The 21,645-nt window shown below is 32.6% G+C and overlaps 2 protein-coding genes across 2 annotated transcripts; one reads left to right on the top strand and one right to left on the bottom strand.

Annotated features, from left to right (window-relative positions):
- Window positions 1-544: 544 nt before the first annotated feature.
- Window positions 545-7,210, top strand: LOC113396791 (origin recognition complex subunit 4). The gene is made up of 7 exons (XM_026634844.2): window positions 545-799; window positions 1,413-1,538; window positions 3,105-3,327; window positions 4,095-4,322; window positions 4,863-5,098; window positions 5,883-6,091; window positions 6,907-7,210. Exons 1-7 carry the CDS (start codon window positions 587-589, stop codon window positions 7,178-7,180), a joined length of 1,509 nt encoding a protein of 502 aa, XP_026490629.2. The 5' UTR covers window positions 545-586; the 3' UTR covers window positions 7,181-7,210.
- Window positions 7,211-8,638: 1,428 nt separating this feature from the next.
- LOC113396799 (putative ammonium transporter 2) lies at window positions 8,639-20,924 on the bottom strand. Its single transcript, XM_026634852.2, has 12 exons — window positions 20,594-20,924; window positions 18,223-18,309; window positions 17,561-17,759; window positions 16,762-16,907; window positions 16,347-16,510; window positions 14,024-14,109; window positions 13,309-13,391; window positions 12,242-12,391; window positions 11,626-11,703; window positions 10,463-10,641; window positions 9,455-9,574; window positions 8,639-9,080 (listed from the first exon to the last, which is right to left on the bottom strand). The coding sequence occupies exons 1-12, from the start codon at window positions 20,739-20,741 to the stop codon at window positions 8,667-8,669; spliced, it is 1,854 nt and encodes a 617-aa protein (XP_026490637.2). The 5' UTR covers window positions 20,742-20,924; the 3' UTR covers window positions 8,639-8,666.
- Window positions 20,925-21,645: the final 721 nt, after the last annotated feature.

Here is a 21,645-nt window from a genome sequence, read left to right as displayed (position 1 = left end):
TTATAATATATAGTGGCACTTTTCCAAATAAATAGAAATTATTAAGTCAATAGTTATCAATAATAATATGTATATTAAGTGAATTACTAATATTATTTTTTATCTCATGTATACCATTGCGTATCGATTTATGAACTTCACGCAGTGCGCAGATGGGAGTGACAACACATGCGCACTTTGTAATTTTAAATTATTGTTTTTTATTATTCTCTATTAGAATAATATTTACATCATTATAATAATTTTTTGACTATTAACAAATTAATTTATATAAAAAAAAAGTTGATAATAGTTTTGCAGTTGTTATTTATTGAATGCTTTTATAAATTTCTTGATTTTGTTTTTTCTTTGACCTACGATAAATAAAGTTTCAAATGTTTATTATACTTTTTCATAAATAATATGACGAGAGTGTAGTCCTTAAAATATTATATTAATGATTCAATTTCTGGCTGTCTTTTATAATGTCAACTGTCAAATTCAAATTTTATTTTGGCGCCAAACGTCAACAATCATAACAGTGTTTTTACGGTGTCATAAAGCGGTGCGGGTGCACCAATATTCTTCTAACAATAATAGAAGATTGATGATAATGCATGAATTATCAGAAAGTCAGTCCCTAAATCAAATAAAACTCTTGAGAAAATATTTGAAACTTAAAATATTAGAAGATAATATTAGATTTCGGGATCATGACAGTGAAAGAAATCATGTTTACAATTTAATATCACGTTCAATTATGCACGGAGAGTCACATTCAGCTCTAATTATTGGCCCTCGAGGTTGTGGAAAGACTACTGTAAGTAAATAAAGTTTCTAGCTATAATCCGTATTGTACTTGTCGTATTTATATTATAAGCCAGTATCTTTAATTATAAATTTTTGCCGCAGTGTTAGCCTAGGATTTCGATATGGGCTTAGGAATATAATTTAAATACATAGATACATACTACAATATAAGAAATAAAATTTGACATGAGATTGACGGAAAGTATTAACACTAAATACTAACTATGTCTCCGGCGCGATTATAAAACGACAACACTTTCGACGTATTAACAAAAGGCCGTGTCGTTTGGTACCACCAGGAACTTACTTTCACGGGAATTTGGTTTTGATTTTATATTTGCTTGTGTTGCTTAACTTTAATTTATTTATTTATTTATTAAGAACCATCAGCAGTCACTGCACTTACACAGGCTATACATATAAACATATTTATACTTAATATAAAGTGTGCGACTCTTTAAGACTTAATGATCCAGTAATGATCTCCGTACTACTATTACTTATATTTATTACTTACTACTATTACTTATATATACTTATATACTAATACTAATGAACGCCGTACTACCTCAAATAATATGGCAATATTCAATGTATATTTATATAACTATTTCTGTCTTCAGCTCATCAACTCGGTGCTACAACAGATTTCAAAGGAAGCAGATATAGTGAATGATGCCCTCATCATAAAACTAAATGGTCTAATACATCAAGATGACAAAATTGCTCTAAAGTCCATAACAGCACAGGTAAATAGTTCCTGTTGATTATTCTTTTTAAATTTTCCAATCATAGGAGAAAAAAGAAAAGCAATGAATTTATAATTCTTTATGTATTTATGAAAAAAAATATATTTATAATGTCGGCAAAGTTCCTATCAAAATTTTGTAAGTAATATTAAAGTGCATATAAGTAGAAAATGGGAATTAAAATATAGATATACTAATCAAGAACAGTTTGTAGTGTATAATATAGTAAAGCTATTAGCAAATTGCATGAAACATTGCAGCGTCATAGGTTTGTTTATCTGTACTTCTTTGTAATTTTATCCATTTTAATGTTATGTCAACTAATGTATTTTCAGATATTATGGGGTTATGAGCTTATGGGGTCTTTCCATACACCTAATCAATAATTTTATATATGATATATAGCCATAGTTTTTAACGATTGTTTGTAAATAAGTTAATTTCCTGATTTATTAAAGGGAAGCAAGTGATCTGTGTTAAAATAGGCCTATTTTTATACTTACATTATTGAGCACAATATTGGAAAAAATGATGTTAAATCATTTTGGTAAATTTAGCTTTACTAGGGTCACTCAAGAACAGATGCTGGAATGGCACTACTTGGATATTAATAAGATAAATGGGTGAAATTACAGAATGCTATCGGCATGTTCTGTAAATCATCCAATGATTGTGTAGAGCATGAAATGCTGTTGTATTAGCTAGAAAATTATGGTGTTAATGGTAAAGTTCTTGTTCTCACTGTTTCATACTCGAATCAAAGAATTCAACAGGTGTCTATTAATGTCTTTTGGATCTGTACTAAGAATGGGTGTTCCACAAGGATCTATTTTTGGTCCTGTTTTATTTGTGTTGTCTATGAATGGCTTTCTTTTTGTTAAAGGTATTTGTGATATTGTATTGTTTGTTAATGATACCTAATTACTTTTAAAGTCGTCAGGAGAAAAGCTGATAAAAAACACTGTAACATGACAATTCGAAAGTGCTTTTATTAGCAAACTTTTATTAGCAAATAAAGAATATTTTGTGTGGCACCTACCTAGGCAGGCTAGCACAACCCCTGCTATCAAGTCACAGAGCTCTACCACACCTTATCGCTACTGTTCTCTTTTCTACTTTAAGATAGATTGAAATAGACTTTTAAATAAGCAATAAGGTATTTTTCGGTACATTTATGCTTCATGTATTCTTCTTATAATAGTTGATGTTCTTTTTCTATGTATAAGTTTAAATTGCTTTACCGAAAGAGTATTTGTATTGTAAACAGACTATTTATAATATTTATCACAATTAACTTGGTGGTAGGGCTTCATGCAAGCCCACCTGGGTTGGTTCGACTCACTCATCAGATATTCTACATACATCCAGATATACTTCATATTGTTTTGTTTTGGTTTGAAGAGTGAGTGAGCCAGTAACTGCACAAGGGAAATTAAGTCTTAGCTCCCAAAGTTGGTGGTGTATTGGCGATGATACGGATAATATTCGTATATAAAATACCATAAAATCATATAGTATTTTATATATTATAGATCGTAACAAGATATTTTAATTTTAATGTTTCAGATGCAATTAGAAAATGCTGTCGGTGATCGTGTATTTGGTACATTCGCTGAGAATCTAAGTTTCCTCCTCAGCTGTCTTACTAGTGGAGCTGATAGGAAATGCAAAAGCATGGTATTTGTTTTAGAAGAATTTGATATGTTCTGTCACAGTGGACGAACACAGACATTATTATACAATTTGTTTGATATTACACACAGTAAACAAGCACCTATGTGTGTTTTAGGTAAGTAGACCACCAATTTATTATAAAATATGAATAATGTCTGATATATATATATTTATTGTATTACCACTTCTCATATTGAATGAAATATTGTGGACATACCATCTCATAATTTGACAGTGATCTGATGATTTTTAAACAGTTTCTTTACTTAATAAACAAAAAAAAAATCTAGTGTTTGTTACTTCTACTGATTAATGTTTATCTTTATGATGATAAAACTATTTTGAACAATATATACCACCAGCGTGAAGGCATGAAGGATAAATGTTGGTATTAGGAGTTTGGCGGCTAGTGATCTCAGTGAATGGTCCGAAATAAATGGCAGAGTGAATAGATTGAATGATTGTTAGAAGAATGATAGTATTTCACTGTTCATGACTGCACACAAATTTTATTATATCTTATTGGTATAATGGCTGGCAAGAATGGTATGTTGTTCTATTACCAAAAAAAAATATTAATCGTTTATATTATTTCAAGTATTATTATATAAGTAGTAGCTCAGAGTTGGGTTGCAGTTCCTCTATTATACCTCATAATGCATTAAGAGCTCTTGATCCTGCGCTTGAACTCTCTCTGGTTGTTGGATAGCCATCAATTGGATTATGAAAGTGAGGAAATATAGATTACACTTATCTTCTGCGTGATTGATATTCTCTGATGGCTATTATAATAGATATATTAAATACCAATGAAGATAGACTAGGCCTTCCTATTAAGCATTTGTTAATATTTAACCAGTTATGTTGATGTTTATGTTTCAGGTATAACAAACCGCATAGATGTCATGGAAATGTTAGAGAAGAGAGTCAAATCCCGTTTCTCGCACAGGCAAATCTTCCTATTTCCGAACGAAAATCAAGAAGGCGTTGAGAAGTCACCTTTAAGTAAATGCAAAGAAATCTTTGTTCAATATCTCAGCATGCCATTGAATTTAGCCAAGAGAAATGTTAAAGAGATATCAAAGAAACGTAAAGGAAGAAAGTCTATAGGTAATCATTTTCATTTCAAAGGAGTAATCTTCTAAATGGGTTAAAGACTATTGTATTGGACCATTTCTTCTGCTGGTTGTAGATTCCGAAGTCCTGACTTCAAACCATAGAATTGGAACCGATAAAAAATTGTCAATTTCTTCCATCTACCAAGAAATTCTTAGAAATGGCAATGGTAACACTCCCGAGTGTGTATGCCAGTGTAAGTGGTGAATGAGTTAAGGGAGTTTGATACAGGCTTTACAAAAATGTAATCTATTTAATTATTTAACTATTGTTACTTCACATGATAGTTACCCAGTAGCAAACTGGACATGTATCTCTATCGGGTTGTAACATACGCAATTAAATAAAATGCGCAAAATGCCGTTACTGCCCCTAAATTCTTTCACGTTGGATAGTCTGTTACATCAGTTTCTGAGACGGAGAGCAAAGAGTCTGCACCTGTTTGCCTGCCTGCGGCTATTTCTGTATTATGAAAGTGTTAAATAAGTGCCAGTGTATGAAATCAAAGTCATTTAAATATATGTTTTATTTCAGTTAATGTAGAAGAAAAAATGGATGTTGATACAATTGACGATAACCAATATGCAATACCAGAAGAAGTTTTCACAAGATGCAAAGTGGATTCTAGCCAATTCCAAAATCTGGAATACGGTTTCATTGAATCCTGGAATGCACATGTAGAAAGTCTTGTGGAAGATCAGAAAGTTATTGATGCTTTGGAAAAATTCTCTTACTATACTGTCAATGAGCAGCTATTTAAAGACGTTTTGGTAGGTTTTTTTGTATAAACAAGCAGATGTCTTTGGGTCTAGAAAAATAACTTTGGCTTCGACTTGTATTATTAAAATCTAAGCCACCTATCATAATATAGGACATCGATTAAAATTAAAAAGGTTAAATAATCTATAGAAGGTTCTGTTGGGGACAATTATAATGCCATGACAAAGCACAGGCACATCGTGTTGTGCTTTGTCACGAAAGGTTGCACATCCCGTAGCGCAGAAGTCCACTTAGTTTAGAAATTGTTAATAAACAACAAAATTTTAAGGTTAGAATTAAATTATTTATTTTTAGTAGCTGAATTTTTTTTATGTCATAGGTGGCTTACGAGCAGGAGGCTCACCTGATGGAAAGTGACTACCACCGCCCATGGACATCTGCAACACCGGGGGGCTTGCAGGTGCGTTGCCGGCCTTTCAGGAAAGAGTACGCTCTTTTCTTGAAGGTTCCCAAGTTGTATCGGTTCGGAAACCGTCGGCGAAAGCTGGTTCCACAGAGTGGTTGTGCGAGGCAGAAAATGTCTTAAAAATCGCGCTGTTGTGGATTTTTAAGACATTTTGTGGATTTGCTGAATTCTAAACCCTTATCCAATTATACATTTAGTTAATAGTTCCAAAGGTTGATTTAGACTTCGTTATTGAAAAGTAAGTGAGCAAGTGTAGTTACAGTTACTAGAGACATAACACCTTTCGCCCATCGTTCGAACATTTTGTAATGTACCTTGTCAAAATAACTTAAAAAAATATTATATACTTGAACATTTTAATTTTCCAGTTTCAAATAGTATCTAAACTGTCTCTATCGAAGTCATACATAGATGTAAATGATATATCATCAAGCATAGACCACACAGTATCACCTGAACATAGAGTTAAGTTGCTGCAATCTCTGTCCATATTGGAATTGTCTCTGGTCATTGCAATGATGCACGGTATGGAGATATTTGACGGTCAGCCGATGAATTTTGAGATGGTATTACACAGGTGAGAGATATCTATGAATGTAAATTATTGGATGTAGAATTTTGATCAGTGTTATTACCACTTTTTACTCTATGTGAACTTCGGCGTTCGATGTTTTAGCCCCGCCTAACTATTATTGTATCCGAATATAGTTGCGAGTCTTACAGATTTATATACTGTAAATATTAAACTTAACTAGAAAATCAGCTATTTTTGTAACGGTTACATAGATTTTTAATATAGGAAATCATACTTTAAGCCTTCGTTTTTTAACAAAGTCATGCCTAAGTATAGATATTTAAATAATAAAATGGATCATTAATGTTTTTGTATTGAAGTATTTTGAATCAGCTGTTGATTGATATTCTCACTGTATTTAAAACAATTGATAGTGAGGTGCAAGGTGATTTACGGTTTCGTCGGTTGGAATGGACAAAAACTTAAAAATGATATTTTCGTATGAACTTTGACTATAAATAATTTATTCTTACTGTAATTTATTATTTCTTAATGGCTTCTTAAAAAGAATACTATAGACTAATAGTTCTCTGAATTTATAATAACAAATAGCGATATTCAATAACATTAATTAGCAATAACATATTTTAAATGAATAATAATTATAATGAAAAATAGAACAAAAACCAAGTAAAACGACAATTTTTCTGAGTCAAAAATAGTATGTCCGATGCATCCAAATTTCGCGCCAAATGTAAACCCAAGCCTCTGTGACAAGCGATCGCTTGTTTTTTTTTAATTTGTTACTCTACAAGGTATCGATGCATTCGGTGGTAAGATTATATACTCTTAAAAATTATTCCTTTCATATGTTACAGATATACAAAATTCTCAAACACGAATTCCTCAACCCAAACAGTACCACGGCCAGTGATCCTCAAAGCATTTGAACATCTACAGGAACTGGAGATAATAATGCCAGTTAAGAACACTGACTCTATTTACAATACAGATACAACAACCAGTCGAGTTCAGAAGGAGTATAAGCTATACACACTGGCAGCTCCGTTGGAAGATATCAAGGAAGCAATGAAGGGCTTTAAAGCGCTGCCAACTGAAATAAATCATTGGTTCAACAACTCTGTTTTTTGAATAAACTTTATTTTTTGTTTGTCGTTTTTTTTAAGTTACAACCTAAACATTTGGCTAAAGTGAGGCCAATCGGGCTGGCTAAGGGAAGGCAAATCGGGGTTTATGTCGAGACCATCGTTTACTCTAACGACTACGTAAAAAAGCTGAAATGACTACAGAAATAAGAGCCAGGGTAGACACTGACTCTTAACAGCAAATTCTGGTGGAATTAAAACTACAGCCTATTCCGACCACAAGAAACCACCCGCAAATAAACATTGGCTACGAATTGAAGCGATATCGTTGGTCGAGAGCTAAAATTATCAATATTCATTATCGAAAAATGGCGTTTTGAACATTAACGAAACTGTTATGAGAACTTAGGAAGTTCGATTAAAGAGGATATAAGTAGTTAAATGAAATATTGGTGCCTAATAATGCATAATTGCGATTCAATTGCATAGACTACGTAAATCCAAGTTCTGTTTATCGATCTTCTTTTCTCGATTGGAATAGACAAAATAAGAAGTGTTAAAACAGGAAATGGGGAAACCAGCATGTGTTGATGGAAGTCTAACGCGTTAATTGTTATTAGTTTTATTTAAATAAAAAAATGTTTACAATATCATTTTTTTTATTTCGCAACGATAAAAAATATACTTTATTACATATGTATGTCACATTTTGAATAAATTAAATTAAAAACAAATTTTACGTTATTAATTATATCTTAAAATAACGTTACAAATGCAATTACTAATTAATTTAACTGCTGACTTTGTACGAAATTGTAGAACTTAGCATAAAAAAACATCTATCTATACAAATCAGGTTAAATCAATAAATTAGTTAGTTTAGGTACGATAAATAAATATTGTACATTACAAAGTAGTGTTGTAAGTGTAGTGGATTGTTATACACGATCTCTTAACTTAATAGTAATAATTAGACAACAATAAAATTATTCTCTATGCCTATCATAAACGTGAAACTAAAAAAGGATAACAAGGCTTTTGCAAACTGTAAACTATCATAAATGACCGAGATGGAATAATAGTAATAAATATTTGTTTTATTTAATTGTTATAAGTATAGCAAAGTAATTTATGGTATAAGCGCCTCTCGCACAAATGGGAGACGGGAGTACACAGCGACGGAGAAGTTGCGCCACTTCTCCGGAAGTTCGGTTGCCGTCACGGTATGCGAGACGGCCATTAGCCGTATTATAAAAAACGAATTATACAACCAAATTTGTAAAATTAAAAATTCATAACTACTATGTACGTACTATAATCACATTAAAATACTCGGCACCAATTTAGTAATGCATGTTTATTTATTTATTGGAAAAGTTACACGATCAACTTATCACTAAGCACTTAAAATTAATATCTGACTTGAGTAACATACAAAGTGATACGCCTTTAAAGGTGTAAACAACATTGAGCCATTGAACATGTTCTTATAGTTTCAAAAAGCCCTCTAGTGGTCTATAGTTAAAAGTGACTTAATCGATCCATCGCATATTCGGATTCGTAACTGAGCCTCTTTCAACATCGTCTTTATAATCGTCTTCTGTAAATCGATATCTAAATCGGCCCTCGCTCGCATTAAGTTCACCCAATTCAACCAATTCACTCGCAGACAATTCTTTAAATTTCTTTCCTTTTAATTGTTCAGGTATCACTCTAATGTTCGCGACGTTTTCAGGGTGTGTTCGATTTTTAAATTTCTCTCCGCTAATTTCTTTTTCCATTGAGTCCAAGGCGCGATGGAGATCGTTTTCTGGGTTGCCAGGACGTTTATTTAAAAACCCGTTATTTTTAAACGAACTTGGCTCGGATACAGTATCTCCGATAAAACCATTATTGGTGAATATTTTCAAGTTCCCGTTGAGTTTTCCTTTGTTTTTCTTATGAATCTGGATAAGGTGAAATTTTCGGTATAAGTATCAGTCAAAATTATAATACCATTAAACAAAATGTTATTGAACTAAACTATACGGCTGTTTTTTTAATTATATATTTAGTAAAAGTGAAAATTTGCACACGAATAATTTTTAAACTAAATATTAAATTAAAACTATAAATTTAAACATAAATAACCAGCCTAAGGATTTATGAATGATAAATGTACGAATGAGTAGGCAGCTACATTCATTGTATGTATGAATCATACTCATCTTAAAACAGGGCGCAAGGAGTGCAAAAATTTAACCTTTAATTTTTTTGCGTCCGGGCGTTTATTGTGTTTAAGACGGAGCTGGTACCAATGAACGTAATGTATTAAACTGACCTCTTGTAACTTATCCACGACAAGACTATGTCCAGTGTTCACCCCAATACCGCCGACTTCTTCGATGCTGACCGACCGGTGATACGGTCGCAGTGCTGAGACCGCACGAGAAACGTCCACCTAGGGTTTACAAATAATACACACTTTCATTGCAAAATTATTTACAAACAATCATTATTGCAAGTCAGTTCTCATTTTAATTGGTTAACTTAGTCAATAAATGCCAATTGTTAGGACATCCTTCGACGTACAGATAACTGGTCCCGCTGATGGTAGGTGGTCATTATTGAAGTGCATCGCCAATGCGCCACCGAAATTAGCGTCTGAGATGCTACGTCCTTGTTTTGTTCAGGTTTAAAGAATGAATGAGTTCACTCATAACTCAAACCGGAATACAAATATATAAGCTATGTGGTAGATTTACCATAACATGTGATGTGGGTTGTATCTACCCACTAAGTAAACATTTATATTGCCTTAAAGTATCTTACATGAGTATCCTGTCGTACCTAACTCTTGTAGACTTGGATTTGGGAGTGACCATAAGTATGATCTATACTGAGAGTCCAAAATTATGTATTTTGAATTTGTCAGCCTGCTCCCTTATCAATAGAGAAATTAGCTATTTTTTAATTATAGCTAGTCATCGCACGTCTTGATTGGTCAAGTGTTAGGCATGAAAAAGTAAATTTATGTTCTTGGAGTTGAAGCTCGATTCATGCCAAATTAAGTTCGGTCCACTGGTTTGACCGTGAAAGGGCAACAGACAGACAGAGTTACTAACGCATTTATAATATTAATATCGACAGTCTAGATTAATTTATTAACATAAAGTCCTAACTCTTTACAACCAAGAATTTTTAACTCTAAACTAAAAACATACGAAACAAAAATATAACATTTATAGAACAAATTAAATATCAATTTACTTATTAATTTAATCATGACGCCGGATATTTCGCTAAACGGGTCCGTTGCACGCTGGTGGGTTATGCGTGTCTTACTCACTTGAGAATGTCTTATCTTGTGCTCTGTCAGATCAGCGCCCAGCAGTTCCTCATAAGGATCCATCCTGATGGGCAGCACGAGATCGATAAGCCACAATAGCGCCATGGTAACTAGCGCACCCCACGCCATTAGACATACGCCAGTTAATGTCTGGACTCCGAGGAGGTACCATCCGCCACCTTGATTTATAGAATAATTAACTATCACTCATCCAATAATTTAGAGAGGGATTTCCAATAAATTCTGGGGCAACAGAGGAGTGGGGTGGGGATGCCCTTAATTATTTTGCAAGTAAATTAAACAATTGCTTTCAGTCTGGCGTTTGAATGATTTATAGCGGAACAAATTGAATTATTTTAACTCCTTATAAAACTCTTATAAAAAATACTTTTAACAGACTTTATGTGGTTACTGTAAATATTTATGTGTATACACATATTAAATACTATAGCTTATTCCAATCGAAGTAGGAATAATGACAAACAAACTTTAGATTTAGGTATTCCATGTGATTTGCTAACAGCTAAACTATACTGCACCACTAACAAACAGTTCTTAATTAATATATGTTTATTTATAATTCAACACTCTTCCACTTAACAACGTATTTATATAAATATTAATTCAATAAAGTACTTAGAAAGTTTCGATAACGACTTTAACGAGATGCATTAGTAGAAAGGAGTTTTGTTTATGTCAAAATGTCATTCTCTTTGATTAGTTGAATAATCACTTGTAAGCAATTTTAGCACGAAACTATTATTCGGGCTGTCTCGATAGAATAATTAGTAATTTTCTTTTTAAGATTGTAATATTTATGTATATATAGTATATTAAATAAAAATCATATATGCAACTTTAGAATCAAATAAAACGCGATACTTAGGCTAAGAACGCACGCCATAAAGTTTGACATTTAAAAAAAAAAAATTTAACCTTATGTCTAACGTCACTTCAAACTAATATATAATCTGTCTCTTTCTTGATTTGCATTATATAAATTTTAAATAACATTTCTTTCAATTGGCTCCATATTTCTTATATATCGAGGCAGTTCAGATTTCTCGGACAAGAGACCGTATTGATTTCTTACAGTGGTATTACTAGTGGAGGTATTTTAGCTTAATTTAATAGATTGTTATATAAATATTAAAACATCTTACCCTTAAATAAACCAGATCTTCCATTAGTAGTGTCCATGGGTATTGGATTATCAGCAAACAGACCGACTGCTATTACACCTAACATAATATGAAAAGAAATAATAAAAATGTTAAACCGGAAAAGATCTATTGTTTTGTACTGAAAATGTGTATCAAAGGGCTGATTTCGGAACCGCGCTAACGTTTGGTTCGCCCCAATATATATAGGGTCTCGACTTGTTAACTTTGTGTTTTATTGCAAATATCACCTACCTAGTGGTAATCATTGTCGACCAGAACTACGGAAGTGACTTTCTGGATCGTGAGTGTACTAAAATTAATAATTAATTAGCGTCCTGAGTAAATTTCGGCAACAAAAACAAATTTTAGAGCTAGCTTCCCCCACAAAATATGTTCTAGCACAAGCGCAAACATAGACCCTCCTAAAATCAGTCGAAATTAAATTATACTTTATTCAAGTAAGTTGTAATAAGAAGCTTTGAATTGTAATTTCTAGATTCCCCTTTGAATAAACGACAACAAATTAAGTGCTTATTTACTCTTTACAGTTAAATGAAATAGGTATAATAATCAAATAAATGAATTGAGGTCGAGATTAGATTCGATGACAACTTACCCCAAAGTCCACAAGCTCCGTGAACAGCTGACGCACCGACCGGGTCGTCGACCTTCATCTTATCTAATAGAGGAACACTAGCGGACGCGATGGCACCACCCAGCATACCGATGACTACAGCCTCCCAAGCGCGGTACAAGAAGCAACCCGCTGTAAGAAAATTGATAAATATTTGGTAACATTATAGAGTTATGTAGGCTCGTTTTTGTTTCTTTTGAGTTTTAACTTAGCACTGAAGAGCTGAGAAGGTCAGGCAGGTTCAATTACAGTACCAGAATTAACACTAGCACCGCTGGGAATTGTAAAAAAGACCGCCATATTATCGAAATTTTGCATAAATTGCATAATGTTTCAATATGTAAACAATTTGTTAATTAATAAAATGACTCATTCATATTTGAAAATGTATTCACAAAGCATTTTCAATAACGCGAAGAATATCCAAATTCCTTCCAATATTTCTCATCATCCTAATTTTGCCCTAGGCACTAGCCCCGATTGGCTCTACTGTAAATCTAGTGCTGTTCATTTATAATTTGTGGTAACACCAATGAATATCGTGCCAGACGTGGAGAATACCCTGAGGAAACCTGCATATTCCAGAAGATGTTTAGAAGGATTTCTCTGGTTATGTTATAATAACTTTACTGGCCGCGAAGTTATGTTATTACTCAGGAGAGGTTTAATTACAAATCTGACAACGCATTACATGGGACGTGGCGATCAAATCCATGGTCATGGTTGGTCATGAGTCTCAGTTTAAACGGTCATTGTAATGTTCACATGTAAGGTCGATTTACCAATTAGATAAATCAATTATTATATTTAAATATCAGCTCGCAGTGCACACACACCGTCTACACCGCGCGCCCATTTTTATACATCCTCTTTTCCCGCGCTTTCGCGACGTCTGTCACTCGAGATGACAGATACATAAATACACAGATAATATATATTTATATAAAATATAAATCTAATACTAATGAATATGTTATTATAGATCTGTGGACACTACAATCATGAGTTTCAGTTTAAATAATCAATTTATTAAAACGAAACACACTCACCAGTTATAGCGACCAGTGAACCCAGGATGCTGTTAACCAATTCCATAACATCAGCGCGTCCTTTGTTCTTTATTAATGTGAAACTGCAAATATACATTGTATATACTTACATATATATAATATATATTTGCAAGGCAATCGGGTAAAGGTGTGACATAATGTTATCAAGCTTATGTATGTAATTAAATTGGATAAATCATTCTTCGAAGTGAAATGCTGTAAAACAAATTATTGCAGTTTGGCAGTGGAGTATTTCGTACCAAAGCGACGTAAACTGTTTGAAATATACAAAAATGTCAACATTAGATGTATTTTTGGGCATGGTCTTAGATATTTATTCTCAACTTGAGGGTAGTGTTCATTTTTTTAATAAGTTTTCGAAACTCAATAAAATTGGTTCAATGTTAACTGTCAATCACTAAAAGATGTCTTTGTAAGGATTTTTTGTAAATAATCAATGAACAGTGGCGTCTAAGATGAAAATCAAAATCAAAATATACTTTATTCGAGTAGATTATTGAGAGCACTTTTGAATTGTCATTTTACAAAATTTACTTTAATCTGACGTTAAGCATTATCTTGCAGTTGTACCCTTAATTAATGTTTATTATCATTGTACTCGTTATCATGATTGGTGGTAGAATCCCCGATGACTGGGTGGTATAAAGTGGTACACCGTTAATTTTTTTTAGGTTTAGCAATAGAGTTATCATACAGGAGTCCGAAGCACCCGCCACCGAAAGAGCCCATCATTGTCATGACAGCCGCCCGCGCTGCATACTGCCATTTCGCTCCGCTTACCTGAAATAATTTTCGTATATTAGGAACTAGCTACCTACCCTGCTCTATGTGCAATTTTTAGATTGAAAAATAAAACGTAATTTTTTTTAAATAGTATCAATTTAAATTTCGTTTTTTCTTCTGATTTCTAAAAAAGATTAAACACTGGTAATTTATCAATATTAAAGCAACAATTATTAGTTCAAATTTAAAAACGCGAGAAACCGATACGATTTCAATATTATTTTGAGATTTTTTCCAAAAAGATCGTCATGAAACTTGTTTTGCAGATTACTTTAAAAACATAAACGTTTTACTAGCTCTTCAAAAATGTATAGCAACTAGTAAAAAAATTACCACAAAGGAAGCTGGTGGAAATTTGTATTCGAACAAAACTTAAACAATTAAATCGTGGGAATTTTAAGGAGCGACCTCATGTCCGAATTTGTTTTAAGCTTTTTATGTAAGCATAACGTTACATTTATTTATTTTTGGAAGATAAAAAATGTATCATCGATAACGCTAGCCCTATTTCTTCTCCTCCTAATTTCGGCAACCAGGACCTACTAGCCTATGTGGCGGACCCTTAGAGTAAATCTGCATTGTAGGACAAACAAAGAAAAAAAACCTTCACTATCAGATACATGAATTAGGAACGCATAGAGGTTGACCAAAATAGACCAATACATTTTAATTTATTAATACGTCGAGGCTATGTTATTATTTATGTTTAGTAACGTAATATTTAATAGGTAGGTATAGTTTTTTATACGTTTATCTGTATTTTAGTAACAGCCTGTATATATCCCATTGCTGGGCTAATACCTCAACTCCCTTAGAGAAGCAGAGAAGGAACGTTAACTAAATAAGCAAAAAAATATTTCAATAAAACTAACGTATCAATCTATGCAAATCGCTCCACGATTACACAAAAGTACAGCGTGCACGATAAAATAACCAATTTGTTGAACTCATCAATTCGTAATATGGCGTCGTTTAAGCCAAGTCATCGAATTGTCGTGCTTACTGTCATGTAAATAGAACGTTTTAAAGCTAATTGGCTTAACCATTATCTGGTTAAGAGCTATTTGCTTTGTTTCCTACAACCTTGTTCCATGGAACATAGAAAGGTTTAAGTAGTCGATTTCATTGCTCGGATATTGTTTTTTTCAGGTAGACTATTCCAATGGCAGGAGTTAAACCAATTAAATACTTTGACCTTGAATGGACATGGCATCATTGGTCGAATTCTAAAATAATCTATGGTCAATTCCAATCGAAGTAGGAATAAAGATAAACAAACCATAGATATTTAATTCGATTTGCTAGTTTACTCAGCTAGTATTCAATATATGTATTTAATTAGTTTGACAAAAAAAAAAGATCCGCTGAGTTTCTTTCGCCGGTTCTTCTCAGGTCAGGGTGTTTCCTTTTCCGAACCGGTGGTAGTGTTTAATTTGACTATCAATAAGTAAGTGTAATGCTTCTATGTTGAATAAAGGAATTTGAGTTTGAGTTGAGTTTGAGTTTGGGCGCTACTAACAGTTCTTGATTAATATGAAATTATTTATAATACAGTAATATTTCTCTTAACGACTTATATCAAATTTAGTTTTACTTCTAGAGTTTCAATAATAGTTTGGTCGACGTTAAAAAAGCAATTTCCGAAACCCAATAATTAATATAACAGATTATTCAACCACACGACCAATGATACATTGTCAATTTGGTGTCAAATTTTGAAATCATTTATGTAGTGATTTTCTTTTGTTTTATAAATGAAGGTAAATTAATTTAGAACTGTCAATTGTGCATAATACAGAATATGTTAACTTTAAAATTATATATTATTATTGTTAATTATATTTTTTATAAATGTATATTCATTTTTACCAATTCTGTCAGTCGAAGACTATACTAAAACTAAATTAAACAAGCGTTAAGCTTCGTTGTTTCGTCTTTAGAAAGATACAAATACTTTTTACGTATTTTTAATGTATCCTTGGTGTCTTACGCTACGACTGCAACATCATGAGATCTAAGATTATATAATGCTTTTGCCTGTTGTTATACTGGGTCACTTATCGTTGGGGTAACGTTACAGGGTGAGAATTGATGATTGGGATTCAAACCTCTTCATCATTAGAATTTAATGGAATTTTAATGCCTAATTGGTCTTAATTCTATCGATTATAAGACGTTGAGTTTTAGTCTCTACTAGATTAAGTGCGGGAAATTTGAATGTGAAAATAACTTACGCCATAAGTGCTGCCCGAATTGAAAGCAAGCCATCCCCACCACAGCACGAACGTCCCCATAACGACATTGACAGGATTTCCCAGGGGCAATGGATCGGTTCCTCTGGCGTATCGTCCAAGACGTGGTCCCAACATTAATGCGGACGCGAAGGCAGACGACCCACCTTAGGTAAAGTGAGATGAATTCTCATTTGAGCAAGTTTTAAAATTTTAAGCGTATGGTAAGCTTTATGTAGAAATAAGTATTATACAACAGGAGAATGTTATGGTCGCTGTATGAGTACTTTTAAAAGATAATAGAAAAATACAATAATATTTTCTTTACCTATTACATATTTATTAATCACAAAATAATGAAATTCCAATAATAAAATAAGTTTGAAGGTTTTTTTGCAAAATTTTCCGGTTGTCTTACCAATAAGATGCACAGGACCAGAGCCGGCTATATCCACAGCCCCTAACTTGTTCAGGAACCCATGCTCACCCCAGACCCAGCCCGCTGGCACACAGTAGACGATGGTGTTCAAAAACGAGAATAGACAATATGCTTTGAAGTTGCATCTAAGGAAAAATAATTATTTTTATGATGCCATTTGTTATAGAATAATGTGAGAACTACTTAAATTTTAATCATTGTAAAAATTAAAAGGCGAAATAATAATTTTTATCTGTCTCGTTAGATTTCTGAACGAATAAACTAGAAACTCACCGCAGGCACGTTCGTGAAATTTCAGAAATAATTATGCAACATTGAATATATTATTTAAATAAATCAAAACGCTCAATATTTTTTTCCAAGACTATTTGTTTTGCTTAGATAATATTGACAGTTAAGATGTTACAAATATAATATACTTAAAACTTATTAATAAAATGATTTGAATAACATAGTTCTGATTTAATTAATGTTTTATAGTATAGTTCGGCGGTCGGGCAAATGGGCCACCTGATGGTAAGTGGTGAACACCGCCCATAAATATTGGCTCTGTAAGAAATATTAACCGTTCCCTTTATAGCCAATGCACCACCAATCTTGTGAACTAAGATGTTATGGCCCTTGTGCACAGTTACACTGGCTCACTTATCCTGCCAACAGGATCACAACAGTACGACGTATTGTTATTTGGCAGTGGTATATCTGATGACTGAGTGATACCACCTAGACCAAAATACTCTTCGCCTTTGAAAACATAATTAATGTTACAAATACTCACCTCTCTGCCATCGCTCCACTAACAATTGTTGTCGCTGTCGTCGCAAACGACAACTGGAATAGAAATGACGCAAAGACTGGTCCCATCAGCGCGTCACCCACTGGCGGGTCTACCAAGAAGTTGCCAACTCCGATGAATGGGTTAGAAAGGGCCCCTTCGCCGAATGACATGCCGTAACCGAAGATCCAGTATGTCAGGCCTATGGGTGAAGAAAAGTTAAAATAATAGGTAAGTACATTTATCATTACATTAATCTTCACATCTGACATTGTACGAGTATCATCTTGACATGACATGATAGTAACAAATAACCAAAACATTGCATACTAGCTGAAACTGCGGCTTTACCCTCGCGAAATTTATAAAACACAAACTCCCCACTCCGTTTTACCTTAAGGGTGGATTTTCGTAAAATCCGTTCTTCCTATAAGAAACCTACCTATCAATTTTTTTTTCTGAGATTTTGCTGAGATTTCGTGATTAATCATTGAGTGGTATTTCACCTTTATACAGGTATATAAAACATATATAATATCGTCTTATTGCATAGGTTAGTTAATTATATGTTTACAGGATCGGAGTTGCATTTAAATGGGAAATGTCGCCAGCGTTCTTGTCACCATTCTTTCCATGTATTATCAAGTAGATAAGTTTATACTCACCCCCTAAAGAGATATCTGCAAGATTTTTCATCATGATGTTAGCTTCGTTCTTTATAGACACGCAACCAGACTCTAGCATTCCGAAACCTTGAAAAAAAATAAAAATACATGTATATTATATGCTTTATTATAAACAAAGAAGTAGGTCAAAAAGGATTTTTTTTTATAATATAGGTAGGTTGGCAATTGGGCTATCTGATGGTAAGTGGTCACCACCGATATCCCTTACATAGCCAACGAGTGACCAACTTTGAAAATTAAGATACTGTGCCCCTAGTGCCTGGCTCTCAATTTTTCTATTCTAATAATCTTATGAGGTGGCAACTTCGACATGACCGGAATGAGTTCAGGTGCTTGTTTGATGACCAAGGGCTTTACTCATCAAAACCCGGGAGTGTACACGCTTTTCATTTTCATAGTCCAACCCGGGATTTAAAGCCAGGACTTCAGATTCTGCGGCTAATAACCTAGTCACTAGACCTCGACGTATTCAGATAACATCACACTGTCAGATCTGTTGATATCTGATGCTTTGTTATAAAACATAATAAGAAACGAATCATTTTAATGTTAAGTCATCAAATCAACTCAAGAACCAGAATTAAAAAACCAATACAATAAATATCTTTTAAAATAATCAACTTTATATAATAAAGGTGAACCAAAATGGCCCAGTGGTTAGAACGCGTGCATGAAGGAATAAAAGCCTAATAAAACCAGCATGTGTCTAATTTCAATGAAATTCTGCCACGTGTGTATTTAACAAACCGCTTTGGAATTTTGATGAAATAAGATCCAAACCTCCAATCCTTGAAGGGAGAACTCAGCAGTGGGAATTTAATGTACAGGCTATTATAGATAGATAGAGGTTATTTTTTATAGATAGGTAGAGGTTATTTGTTATAGATAGATCTAGTATCCCAAAAACGCGGGATCGAAAGGATTTTCTAAAATAGATGGCATCTTTTATGCTTCCTCTCTATTTACTCGAGTAACTTACAACACTTTGAAACAATGTGTTAAGGAAATTTCCTTTATCTAACTTCTAAGGCTGTAGGAACACCTTGAAACAGTTCCTATAGCAAATATTGCGTCACGACGACATGCATTTTAAAGGAAAACAAGCAAAATGTTACAATTTTTTTACTAGTGATGGCCGTTTTGAATATAAATTGCAATAAAAGTGTTATCTACGTCGAGGATATAAATAAGCATACAAATTATAGATTAGATTCGTGCCGTCTGTAGTTGAAACAGTGATCTTGGATAATCGTGTAAATCTTTTCTTAAGCATTTTAAACTCAGTCTTATTGCCTCAGCAATAGGAGGTTGACTTTACGCACGGAGAACAAGAATTCCGATTTAACGCGGAAATGATTATGATTTGTAACGAATCTCGTCTTTATTTTGTTTCATTATAAGTTGGAATGCATTGTGGTCATAATGATTTTTTTTATTTATAAATATTGGACAACATCACATACATTACTCTGATACCAATGTAAGTAGCTAAAGCACTTGTGTTATGGAAAATCAGATGTAACGACGGTACCACAAACACCCAGACCCAAGACAACATAGAAAACTAATGAACTTTGTCTACATCGACTCGGCCGGGAATCGAACCCGGGACCTCGGAGTGAAGTACCTATGAAAACCGGTGTACACACTACTCGACCACGGAGGTCGTCATATTGTAACAATATTATATTAATATTTCTTACTACACAGTGTGTCTGTGTTTTTCGTAATCTCTCTAAGTATGTATTTATATATCAAGTTTTTGACAGTCAAATTATGACAGCTATTGTTTTAAAATTCTTATAATTCGTTTTTTAATGTGTAACTTGTAATTGAAGGCAGACGAGCATCCGCCTAAGCAAGCTAATTTGTTTTGAATTCAGCCATTTTATTTTAGCTTACTTTAAGAAGACCTGGAAATATTATTAAATAAAAGTATTAAATATTATTAAGTATTAATTATTTATAAATAAAAGTAAAGTAATGCGCATCGGAGATGTATCGTAGATTGTATAATATTTTTCATAGTGAGTGTATGGACGGTGTGACCACTTATAAATCATGTGGCAATTTTGCAAAAAATAATCATAATATTTTTTTTTTTTTTTTCGTTATTCATAAAACCCAGCTATTTCCATATTATTTTTTAAAAAACCTACATATGATAACACTAAAAAATTACGAAAAAAAAACTATGACATTTAAGCGTTAGTAGTAAGTGTAGCATCCTTTCGGACGCTGGCTCTACTTTTTGCAGCCTAAAAATATATAAATTGTTAATTAACGGAGATGATATTTTGAAGTTTATTAAATTATTTATCAATCCTTAAGTAATAAAATGTATACAAACCAGTTTGCATTGTGAATATGATGAAGGATGATGTTAAGATCCAATTTGTATCTTCCAAATCAATCTCAAAGTTTTCCTGTAAGTTGACGGTCGTGTTTGTGAGGTTTGGGGACCGCAGACCGACGTGATATGTCCAGTTCAAATCCATTTTGACGTTGAATTCAGAACGATATAGTTTTTTTTTAATTTTAGTTTAAATTAGTACAAATCTTGGAGGATGTTTAAAAAATACATTAGCACGTTTTGGGAGTGATCATTTTCTCTAATCCCATATTATTAAATGTTTGTTTTCATTTGACGCCTTTACATTAATAAACTCTTTTTTCACATTGAGCTTGTATTTAAATTTAAATAATATATAGCCAGTCCGAAAATTTTGATTTTTTAATTGTTTATAGATTTTACATGCAAAGATTTAAAAAGTTAAATTATGTTTCTTTTTGTTTTATTATTGATTGATGATTGTTCTCTAAGTTTTTCATGAATAATATTATTTTGCAATTAAGTTTTAAGTATAGAAAATTTTCAATTTTATTTTACAATTTTAATCTGTCGCAGAATAATTAAATTTTTAGTTGAAGCACTTAAACAGAATCACTAAAATATTTTTTTAAATTATTTAATTTAAAACTCGAATATTTATTTTATTATGATTTCTACGTCCGTTTTCAACAGATAATATAACTGAAATGAAACAAGTGAACTTGTTTTCAGCGCTTTTATACAACGTAATACGTAAATAAATTGTCATTGACAATTTATTTACAATTGTACGGTTCGGTTAGAAATATTTCTTCCAATATTATTAAAAAAAGGTTTACAACGTTATCGATCTCGTTGCACTTTAAACTAAGTTTTATTGCCATCTCCCTAAAGAATTAACTTTTTAAAATATACATATCTATATACAGTATAATCATTATGATTAATTATACAATAATATTTTAATAAGATTATTTATTTACAAAAATATGCGAAATATACGACTGCCTCGTTGATCTAGAGGTCATGGGCGAATTAAAGTATTATTGGGGGTTTTTATCAAGAAAATT

Source organism: Vanessa tameamea, chromosome 28 (assembly GCF_037043105.1).
Source record: "Vanessa tameamea isolate UH-Manoa-2023 chromosome 28, ilVanTame1 primary haplotype, whole genome shotgun sequence".
NCBI classification, from domain to species: Eukaryota; Metazoa; Arthropoda; class Insecta; order Lepidoptera; family Nymphalidae; genus Vanessa; species Vanessa tameamea.
The sequence above is the reverse complement of the archived record's forward strand: the minus strand, read 5'-3'. Positions and strand labels throughout refer to the sequence as shown.